Here is an 11,280-nt window from a genome sequence, read left to right on the forward strand (position 1 = left end):
TAGATATTAGAGAGAAGAGATCTGCAAGTGTGGGCTGGGAGTTGGACGGGAAAAAACAAAACTGGCCAGAAACCGACATTATAAGGCTGGGGGAGGGGGGCTTCACTTGATTGACAGCAAACGGCCACGACTGTGGCGTCACTGGGGGAAAGGGGTCTGGGGGTGTGAGAGAGAGAGTGAGTGATATAAACCAACGCAGGGGTAATTTTAATAAGTTTTCCTGTTAACCCGGAAAGGGAAGAGGTTGCGTATCCGGGTCGGCCAGGGCCAGAGCCGTCCTGAGGAGCCGCCTCCCCGCCGCTGTCGCCCAACGGCCGCTTTCGACGCCGATGGGTGACCCGCGGGAGCTTCGCAGCCGAGCCTCCGGGGCCAACGGCCCCCGGCGCCAGAGATCGAAGGCTCAGGTGAGCGTTGGGCTGGGGGGAGAGAGAGAGAAAAGGTCGGGTCATCCGGGCATTCCGCTTCCGTTGCCCCCCCCACCTCCCTCCGCTGTTAACGGCACACGGCCACTCAGTCGTCCCGGCGCTCGCTCGCTTTTCTCGTCTCGCGCCTGCGCCTGGATGCTCCTTGGCTTCCCTGGGTCGCCGGTGTCAGTCTAAGGTTTACCCCCTCGCCCTCCCCTTGGGAGTGTGGTAGGTGGTGGGGAGAAAGCGGGGGTTTGGTTGAAATTATTGTATTTTAATGTTTTGGTGGAAGCCGCCCAGCCTGGCTGGGGAAACCCAACCAGTTGGGCGAAGGTATAAATAATAAATTGTTGTTATTGTCATTATTATTGCTCGACTCAACACTACTCTCCTTATTATGTACAGGAAATACAATGTACATGCCGTAAGGAAACCAGAAATATATATTACCAATAATATATATAACCAATCACATAATATTATATTATATGGGGGGGGGGAGGTTGCTCCAGCCGCTCTGGGTGCCTTGCTGAATATATATTGGTACATAATAAAACACTAAACTTTGAAATGCTTCCGTATACAAGGCTGCTTTCTAAACATTATGTAGTTACTCACCTGTCATCAATGTCACTATCATTATGTACAAGAAACACAATGTGCGTACCGCTTGGCTGTAAGGAAACCAATGATATATATAACCAATATATAACCAGTCATAATATACAGTGGTGCCTCGCAAGACGAAAATAATTCGTTCCGCAAGTCTTTTCGTCTTGCAATGTTTTTCGTCTTGCGAAGCACGGCCCGTCGCAACTGCGCCTCTTCAAGCTGCTTTAAGAAAAAAGTGCAAGACGTTTTCGTCTTGTGAAGCAAGCCCATAGGGAAATTCGTCTAGCGAAGCAACGCAAAACCGAAAAACCCTTTCGTCTAGCGAGTTTTTCGTTTTGCGAGGCATTCGTCTTGCGGGGCACCACTGTATATTAGAGAGGGGGGAGAGTTGCCCCAGCCACTCTGGTTGGCTTTCAACAAATTAAGCACAGTAAAACCGAACATTAGAAGCCTCCCTATACAGGGTTGCCTTTCAGATGTCAGTTAGTTGTTTATTTCCTTGACATCTGATGGGAGGGCGTTCCAAAAAAACAACAACAAAATATTAATATTCTTAGCCAAAACCAGCAGCTTAAAAAGTAGCTGAACCTCATAGAGCTTCCACACATCTGAATTGGTGTTTTAAGGAGGCTCCAGAAGTAGTGCAGGGAAGGCAAAAGCACTGATGACTAGGCTTTTGGGAAGAAAGTGGGCAAATTGTAGGACCCTGTCAGAGCCCTCAAGCCTCCTTCCCAAAGTCAGGCACATCGTTTACACAGCTTTGGGGAGGCAGCATTATGCTGAGAACTGACTGCCCAAAATGCCTTGAGGGCTGCATGTGTCCCTTAGGCTGTTCATTGGACCACCTTGTGCTAAGGGCTTTCATGTTGACCAAAGCACCAAACTTTGAAATGACAGCTGTTAAGGGCCACTCCTTTAACAGACACATTATTTAGATAATATTGATGCAGTGTTGTATCCTGTGTTGTGATTAGACCCAGCTTCACTGCTGCCTCTTCTCTTCTTTGCGCTTTTTCTCTCTCTGTGCTTTGCCGTCCTGGTTATGGAGACATGGAATATGTTTCTTCTGCTGTCAGTATAGAAACTGTTTGGACTGGTAAAGCAGGGATGGCGTTCTCTGCTTCATCAGCCAAAAATAGCTTTCTGCAACTGTGGACTTAAGAGAACAGGTATGAGAGAATGGTGCATGGCCTAGGGATAATGATAGGGGACTGTTTCCAGGGCTGCAGGCCAGATTAAGCTCATGGACCAGAGGTTCCCCTTCTCTGTGGTTGGAGGTTCAGTTGGCTGACACTGTGTAATTTCACTTCCAGCTAACTCAACACTGATTTGGATCATTTATTTGGATCACAGATTGCTGACTGCACGTGGATCATTGCCTCCCTTTTTTCTTATTTGCAGAATGTGGCATCGGTGACAGAAGACTTCACGGTGGATCGCTGTTCACCCAAAGTTGGCACCAATAAGCTGCATCAGACAATGTCTTCAGATTCCTCACCAGACTCCAAGTGTCCGATCTGCCTGGACCAGTTTGAAAATGTGGCCTACTTGGACCATTGTTGGCATAAGTTCTGCTTTCGTTGCGTGCAGGAGTGGTCCAAAAACAAGGCCGAATGCCCGCTCTGCAAACAGCCTTTCCACTCCATTGTGCACAGCATGAGATCGGAAGATGACTTTAAGGTTTATACAGTCCGGCCTTCAGACACGGACTATTTCGCTAATCCTGACGGGAGGCGATTCCGTTACCGGACAACTTTAACAAGGGAGCGCCGTACGTCAGCTTATCCCCGGAGAAGTTCCTCTTCTCGAACAACGGTGTCCCCTCCAGACAATGGGATTTTGTTTGAAGGGTTATCCAGCCAGACGACGAGGCAGAGAAATGCAGAAATGCAGCAAATGATCAGGCGTCTAGCTTCGAGGCGACAAGCCTGTTTAGAAGGCAGGTCCATGCGTCAGATTCAAGAACAGGAGATAATCAACTTCCGAAGAGCTCTGTACCGCTCTGGCACACGTGTCAGGAGCATTGAGGACGGAGGGCGCTATAGAGACATATCGGCTGAATTTTTCCGCAGGAATCCTGCCTGCCTCCATAGGCTCGTTCCATGGCTAAAGCGTGAGCTCACAGTCCTGTTCGGCGCTCATGGGTCTCTGGTCAACATTGTGCAGCATATCATCATGAGTAATGTGACCAGATACGATCTGGAGAGCCAGGCATTTGCTGATGACTTAAAGCCTTTCTTACTTCATCGCACGGTGCACTTTCTGCACGAATTCATCAGCTTTGCCAGATGCCCCTTTAACATAGAGGCATACGATCAGCACGCAAATTATGATTGCCCTGCTCCATCCTACGAAGAAGGGAGCCGGTCTGATTCCTCCATTATTACAATCTCACCAGATGAGGCAGATGCTCAAGAACCAGACCATAGTTCCTTTGCAGCTGGTATTGGTCAGGCACCATGGGATGATGAGACGCCTGGTCCATCATACTCCACTTCAGAGCAGGTTCGTGCCGCTGTATCTACTGCTTTGGACACTTCGGAAAGCTCTGATGGAGAACCCTCTGCTAACCCAGTTGAGTTGCAGACTCAGTTACCGGCTATCGTGGAGATGAATGGTGATAGCTGCGATTCCTCCGACAACTGTGTTATTGTTGGCTACGTGAAGCCGTTAGCAGAGAGAACGCCCGAACTAGTGGAGCTGTCTTCCGACTCTGAGGAATCTGCTGGCGAGAAAAGCAAAGATGTGAAGGCAGTGCAGCCCATCCAGTATCACAGTTTTAGTGACACTGATGCCAGTGGGTCCGCATCACCGTTCTCCATCGGGTCTGGAAATGGGAGCACCAGTTATAAAGCCAGCGTATCCCTATCCAATAAAAGGAAATCCAAAAGGAGTGAAAAGGAGGGCAGTAGTACAACCAGAGAACCAGCTACCCAACCTTGGCTACAAAGCTCCCCTACAAAAAGAGATGGTGACGATGACTACAGTTTATCCAAAAGGAGGAAATGTGAATCGCATTCACGTAGCAGAGAGCATCGTAGCCTGAAAAGCAAGAGGAAGCATCGCAGTATGGAGAAACGGAAAAGGAAAAGAGACAGTAGCAGACATAAGCATAGGAAGGACAAGAAGCGGTCAAGAACCCGGGACAAGAGTCTGTCTCGGAAAAGCCAAGCTCTTTCTGTGAGTAGTGAGAGCATTGAATCTAGAGATCTAAGCCGTTCTAGATCACACAGCAACGACAACAGCAAAAGCAGATCAAAGAGCAAAGACAGTGATTACTACGTAAGAGACAGTTACGTAAGAGACACCAAGTACAAATGGGAGTGCACCATTTACAGCAGAAATTCAGCCCGAGATGGGTATGAATCATCTTACAGGAGAAGGATTCAGGCCAGAGCTCGGTATTCAAGGCAGTCTGCCAGCCCTGACTACAGAATGCAGTCCTTTTCTGAACGGATGAATACTCGAAACCCAAGAGGTGACAGAGAAAGCAGGTATTACTATTATGAGAGGCGCAGATCAAGAAGTCGCTCCAGCAGCAGGTCGAGGACTCCTCCCAGAGGGCCCGAGAGAGTGCGATCTGAGAAGCCCAGCGGGAAAAGGAAATATAAAACCCGTCACCTGGAGAGTGCCCACGCGGGAAGTGAGGAAGCCTCTTCGGCAAAAGATGCAAGCACCCTTGAAAAATACAAGGGCTTCGACAAAAAGAAAGAGAGCTTATCGGACAGACAGCCTGAGGCCGAGAGTCGGCACAAGAGAAGGATGCAAATATCAAGGAGCCCAAGCGTGGAGATTATTTATGAAGGGAAAGCCACTGAAATGGCAAGGCATCATAAAAAGAAGAGGAAAAGAGAGAGGAAGCCACGCAAGAACCACATTGACCCTTCCCCATTTTCTTCTCCGGTGGTAATAACAATTGACAGTGACAGTGATAAGGACACTGAGATCCAGGAGAACACAGAGTATGAAAGTAGCATTTCCTGGAGTCCTACAATCCCGCAAAATGAGAGAGAGGCAGAGTCTCCTTCGTCACTCTTGGAAGCCAGAGACTGTAATTATGACAGAGTTGATGAACTGGAAAGTGTGGACAAGGACAGCATTGTTACTTCAACTACTAGGACGGTGGTAGAAGATGTGACTTCAAATGGGGATGTACAGCCGCAAGAAGCAGCCAACGGACACACCCCTACTTTGACAGACTGTGGTACTTCATCTAGCATAGGAAATCAGCCTAGCAGTGTAGAAGCTGAATCTGCCAGCCTGTTGCCAACCACCAGAGCGCCTTTGCTGTTAAGGATCTCAAGGAAACTTATTATTGAACATTCATGTCAACTGGACTTGTCAGAGCAGAACGTATAACTCCTAAGACAGAACTGTTTTCGAACGAGGATGTTTCCTGCCCCCCTACCCCCAATCAGACTTTTCTTGAAAGTGACAAACCTTCTCATGGTTCCTGTGCTAAGAATTATGAAATCACTTATGCATAAAGAAGGTCTTGTCCTCCCATTTTTATACATAAGCCCAAGAAAGCAGAACATCACTAATCTCCAACCCCCTTCCCCCTCAGATTTTATGTTTCCTGTGTCACAAAATCATACTGTTCCTCTCCCTTGCCCCCCGCCCCCGCCGGCCACCCCTGTAATATAAACCCTCTGGTATCTCATAGCTTTTTAATATGTAACGTTAGGAAATAAATTCAGGTTTAATTTTGCTATGTCCTTGATCTGCTTAGATTGACTTTGCTTTGTGCCATTGATTCTCCACTTTAATGGATCACTTGCAGACCATATTCTTTTTGCTGCTACTGCCCTTCCCTTCCCAGCTCCTCTCTTCCTGTGCTGCTTCATGCACTCTGGGTGGTACCCAACAAAGTCACACTCAAGAGTAGACCCATTGAAATCAATTAACATTTCAGTGGCTCTACTCTGAATATGATTAACATTGGCTACCACCCTTTTGAAAGCAGTGGACTGCTGGATCCAGACCTGAGGTACCCTACCCCACCAATAAAGATCCATGGTTGTTAAATAATCGTGATTCAGGCTGCCCTTTGAGCAAGTATTTCATAGGAGTTCCAATAAAGACGTTCCTGAAATCTATTATGTTTACCGTCTACATACTTGTTTGCTTTCCAGTTTGCGAAAGCTGACCACACATTGAATATTGCTAGATATTGGTTATCTTAAAAACAAAACTGCAGAATTTGTAGATCATCTAGCAGTGTCATTCCTCAATGATGGGAGATTAAGAAATAGTGATTTCCTATTATTTAAGTGGACTTTCAGCCGAGGATGTAAGGGGAGAAGACATGGGAAGGTGAGAGCTCTGGTTTGGAACCAGCGAAAGGTCCTAAAAGGTTTCGTTGGCTATTCCCCATGAGCAGATCTTGCAAAGTGATGTTTGAGTTGACCACTGATGCTGCACAGAAAATGAGCTGTTTAGAATGAATAGTTAACTTCAGATGTGGGGAAATTGGGTTGGTCTATAAAAGAGAAATGAAATAGATTTTATACTAAAATACAGAAGAGTGATGTCTTCCTAATTTGCCAGGTTTTTTTTGGGGGGGGGGGGTTGAGTGCTTAGCATTGCTCCTCATAGAGGTTTTAAGCTTACATCTTCCTATAGACATAAAAATGTAAGTCTCTCATTGTGCAGCTCCTGCTGAAGGATTTGTAGTGCCACACCGCAGTCCTGGATTTGCACAAAGTCAAAGCAGAGCCCTGTCGGAGGATTTCAGGTGTTTCATCTCAATCCTGGATTTGCGTGAAGTCAGGGTGGCACTAAGACAAGCCGCACAACCATTGGGGATAAGATGGGAGAAACAGTGAGGGGGAAAGTGGTGATTTTAAACAATGGCAGAAGTTTGTGTAGAGTGAGCAGGGGGTGACACAGGGAAGAATGCCAGTTTAAAACAAGGTTTGAGTTCAATTAAGGAGTTTGGAAAGGCTCTCTTGCATTAGCTTTCTGGTGTTGGATTCTGTGTAGTACTCATCTCTGCTAGTTCTCTTTGTTAAAACTTTTTTTTTTTTAAAGGAACAACCCCTCAGTATCCCTCCATCCTTTCTTTACTCAAACCTCTGTGGTTATTTAAAACAACAGTCCTCCGTCTCAGTCCCTTTGCCCGAAAGTCACCCTCTGAGTACAGCAAGGAAGGAGAGATGCTGAAAGGGTGGCAAATGGCCTTTAAAAACTTATTCGATTGCTCAACTGCCTCTCATGAGACTCAAAAAGGATGAGGAGCCCTCAAGTATTCTATACTACCTTCTCACATACGTATTTCACTCCTGGTGTTTTGTGTTGCCTTCAACGTGAAGTTCCAGATTCAATGTACTAATTTAGAAGGTTTTTAAAAACATGCAAACACTTATATATTGTAGGTACAACGTCCTGCAGATGAACTTTACCTTTGCTAACTGAGCAAGTTAACTTACAGGATTCTATTTATCTTAAAGATAAATCAGCAAGGGGCATGTACACAAAGGGGGCTTCACAATAAAGGCATGGATATTGCAATGGGGTTGGGAAGGTGAAAAGCAAGCTTAGTACAGTAGTTGCATGGGGTAGGAATAGGAAGTTATGGGGGGACATGGGATGGGAGAGAGGAGCAGGCAAGAGCACCACCCCATTTCTTAAATAATGCTAGAAGCTTTCAAGACTGAATATTAAAATGCTCTGAAATTACAGAAGAAATACGAAAACAGTCGTTCAGACCTGCTGTTTATATGGCCTAGTGATTTCATTTCCCGCCTCCCCAGGTTCCTTCTGTCTTGCAGATGGTAAAACATTATGAAGGCCAGTGATTGTTTAGTCCATACAAATGAATACTTTTTATTTTGACAAAAAACTATAAAGAGAGAGAGAAAGAGATGAAACTTGGCAGCTTTTGCTATGATGAATGAATGGAATTAAGAGCCAGCTGATTATACTTTGTGTGATAAAATTATTGTCTAATCCCAATGGGTCATCGCTTGCCTATAGGCTTCAAAGACCATGAATCTCTTGCATTTTGGAAATTTTGCAAAGCAGAGTTTTATCATGCCTATCCATACGTGCTTAGGAGACTTCTATTTTTTGCTTGGTACATAGTATTTAGGAGCTGCATTCTTTTTTGTTCCCTCTGGGTAATTGTGCAAAGCTAAAAACTTTCCTGTTTAAAACAAATAAGTGAATTCATAGTGGTGTGTCTGCTGCTATTGCAGTTTCTGCATCAGATATTATAACAACACTTGGCTCGGAAAGCTGGAAATGTATGCAGTTTCTGTTTCCATTTCTCAAGATGAAGGGAAGAGAGTGAATTACTGAAGTGGGAACCTGCCTGCTGCTTAAATTTTGTAATAGGGCTGCTTGTCACAAATTCCTTACGGCGCTTTTAGCAGAATGCTCAGAGTCCCAGGTTCTTTAGTGCAGTATTATTTATTGTGAGCAAAATATATATACAAATACAGTGGTGCCTCGCAAGACGAAATTAATTCGTTCCGCAAGTCTCTTCGTCTTGCGGTTTTTTCGTCTTGCGATGCACGGTTTCCCATAGGAATGCATTGAAAATCAATTAATGCGTTCCTAGGGAAACCGCCTTTGGACCAGGTCCGGGGACAGTCTGCCCCCGGACCTCTTCTGAAGGCTGGGGGGGGGAAGGGCTTTTCTTCCCGCCCCCAGCATTTTAAAAAACCCTGGGACAGCGGAGGACTTCTCCGCTGTCCGGGGCGATTTAAAAGCCCCTGGGAAGGCAGGCAGGGGGGACAAAGACTTTCGCCCCCTGCCCGCCTTCAGAAGGTGTTCCCGCCCCCCGCCCCACTTCGGAACAGCTTTCCGAAGTGGGGCGGCTGGGGCAGGTGTCCCCACCCCCCCTCCCCACTTCGGAACAGCTTTCCGAAGTGGGGCGGCGGGGGCAGGTGTCCCCGCCCCCCCCCCCACTTCGGAACAGCTTTCCGAAGTGGGGCGGCGGGGGCAGGTGTCCCCGCCCCACTTCGGAACAGCTTTCCGAAGTGGGGCGGCTGGGGCAGGTGTCCCCACCCCCCCTCCCCACTTCGGAACAGCTTTCCGAAGTGGGGCGGCTGGGGCAGGTGTCCCCACCCCCCCTTCGGAACAGCGTTTTAAAATGCTGGGGGTCGGCAGCGCTTCGCTCCCGACCCCCAGCATTTTAAAACCTTCCCGGGACACGGGGAGATTTTAAAATGCTGGGGGTCGGCAGCGCTTCGCTCCCGACCCCCAGCATTTTAAAATCTCCCCGGGACAGGGGGAGATTTTAAAATGCTGGGGGTCGGCAGCTCCCGACCCCCAGCATTTTAAAATCTCCCCGTGACAGAGACTTCTCTGCTGTCCCTTGGAGATTTTAAAATGCTGGGGGTCGGCAGCGAACGCTTCGCTCCCGCCCACCAGCATTTTAAGATCGCCCGGGGCAGGCGGGGGGAAGGCAGGCGGGGGGGGGAGCAAAGACTTTTGCCCTCCGCCGGCCTTCAGAAGAGGTCCTCTTTTGAAGGCCGGCTGTGGGCGAAAGTCTTTGCTCCCGACCGCCAGCATTTCCCTATGGGCTTTCGTCTTGCGATGCAAGCCCATAGGGAAATTCGTCTTGCGAAGCGCCTCCAAAACAGAAAACCCTTTCGTCTTGCGGGTTTTCCGTCTTGCGAGGCATTCGTCTTGCGGGGTACCACTGTATCTACAGAAGCAGTTCGTATAATCGGACAGAGTAGCTGGCTGCACCTTGAGGCAAAAGGAAGCTCCACAATCATCTACACCACTCCACCACCACCACTATTGGACAGGCTTTACCTTTAAACCGGTGACAGCCAATCACATTACTGCTGAGTCGTTCCACAGAGAGAATTGCATCAGCCTGTTGCAAACTGAAGCCTGCAGACTCGCTTACACAGCATCCTGTGAATCCCAACCTGCTGTGTGAGAAATGCAAATCTAAAGCCCCCTTTGGTGGATATGGGTCTTAGCCATAGCTTGGAAATTTTTGGGACACCACAGTAGTGTGCAGATCATGGTACATGGCACATGTTGACGATGTGGTAGATTTTCATAACATTTCCTTTTCGGAGACATTCCTCCTTCCCTCGGTTCCGGCTAAATTCGTGGCTCTGGGTATCAGCTGCTTCTTTAAGTTTGTGGTTGTGGCAATGTCATCTTGGGGGAAGATGTTGTGCAGGGAAAGATGGGAAGGTAGTAGCAGGGGATTCAAGCGGTGGCGAGACCAGAAGACACAGAGGACTCCTCAGCCCTGCACCCATCCTAATAAACCAGGTTCCTGCAATTATTCAGTTAGTGGGAGGATTCTGCAGTACTGGAATGGTTTAATACAGGGCTGCTACAAAAGATAGGAAGAACTGAAGCTGTCTTGTACAGGGAACCAGGCAAAGGGCCTTCTCGGTAATAGCGCCCGCCCTGTGGATCCACCCTCCCATCAGATGTCAAGGAGATAAACAACTATCTTTTAGAAGACATCTGAAGGCAGCATAGTTTAGGTAAGTTTTTAATGTTTGATGTTTTATCAATATTATTAATATTCTACTGGGAGCCTCCCAGAGTGGCTGAGGTATAAATATTTTATTATTATTATTATTATTATTATTATTATTATTATTATTATTATTATTATTATTATCATCATCATCATCATCATCAAGGCCCAGCCAGATGCCTATGGGAAGTCTGCAAGCAGGACCTCAGGGCAACGATTTTCTTCTCACTTGTGATTTCCAGCAGCTGCTATTCAGAGGTGCATCGCTTCTAACAATGGACGTACAAGATTTGATTATTGATCCGTCAAGCTCACTTTTATTTCCACTGCAGGTGTGTGTCCAGTCCTACCTGTATGTTTGCAACGGGCTGAATACTTCCAGCAGGTAGCCTATGAAGAGAACAAGCTTGTTTTCTCCTGCTCCTGAGGCTGGGGCTCAAACCAATGTCTTCAAGCAACAAGCAAGAAGATTCTGACAGTTGTTCAACAGCGCAGCCGTCTCCCCCAAATGCTCAAAAATTATTGGAAATCATTCAAAATATTCAATTGAGGTTCTGCCCCCCTCCCATCAGCAGAAGACTGTCTCTCCCCCCATGTCCTATTTGTGTCCCCATGATCACCCCAAAAAACAACCTTTGGGGATGCCCCCCTAACAAAAATCCTAGATACGAACATATCCCGCCCGCCCGCCCCCCCCAAAAAATAGCTGCGGATGAAACTGCTCTTAAAAGGACATTTGCCAGGTGTGATTGTAATTCGGGGAGAGAGGAACCCCTTTTGGAAACGCAGAGTGCACCCCGT

The 11,280-nt window shown here is 47.3% G+C and overlaps 1 protein-coding gene across 2 annotated transcripts; it reads left to right on the plus strand.

Annotated features, from left to right (window-relative positions):
- Nucleotides 1-6: 6 nt before the first annotated feature.
- Nucleotides 7-6,115, plus strand: TOPORS (TOP1 binding arginine/serine rich protein, E3 ubiquitin ligase). 2 transcript variants are annotated; one of them, XM_081177296.1, is made up of 2 exons: nt 7-404; nt 2,418-6,115. In XM_081177296.1, exons 1-2 carry the CDS (start codon nt 330-332, stop codon nt 5,373-5,375), a joined length of 3,033 nt encoding a protein of 1,010 aa, XP_081033422.1. In that variant the 5' UTR covers nt 7-329; the 3' UTR covers nt 5,376-6,115. The 2 variants fall into 2 exon arrangements, with proteins under 2 accessions (XP_081033422.1, XP_081033423.1); XM_081177297.1 differs by lacking the exon at nt 7-404 and adding an exon at nt 500-632.
- Nucleotides 6,116-11,280: the final 5,165 nt, after the last annotated feature.

Source organism: Podarcis bocagei (genome assembly GCF_964188305.1).
Source record: "Podarcis bocagei genome assembly, chromosome: 17".
In the NCBI taxonomy this organism is placed as follows: domain Eukaryota; kingdom Metazoa; phylum Chordata; class Lepidosauria; order Squamata; family Lacertidae; genus Podarcis; species Podarcis bocagei.

Coding starts and splice junctions, on each gene's coding strand:
- TOPORS (XM_081177296.1), top strand. CDS start 330: ATGGGTGACCCGCGGGAGCTTCGCAGCCGAGCCTCCGGGGCCAACGGC. Junction 405..2,417: donor GCCAGAGATCGAAGGCTCAG/GTGAGCGTTGGG, acceptor TCTTATTTGCAG/AATGTGGCATCGGTGACAGA.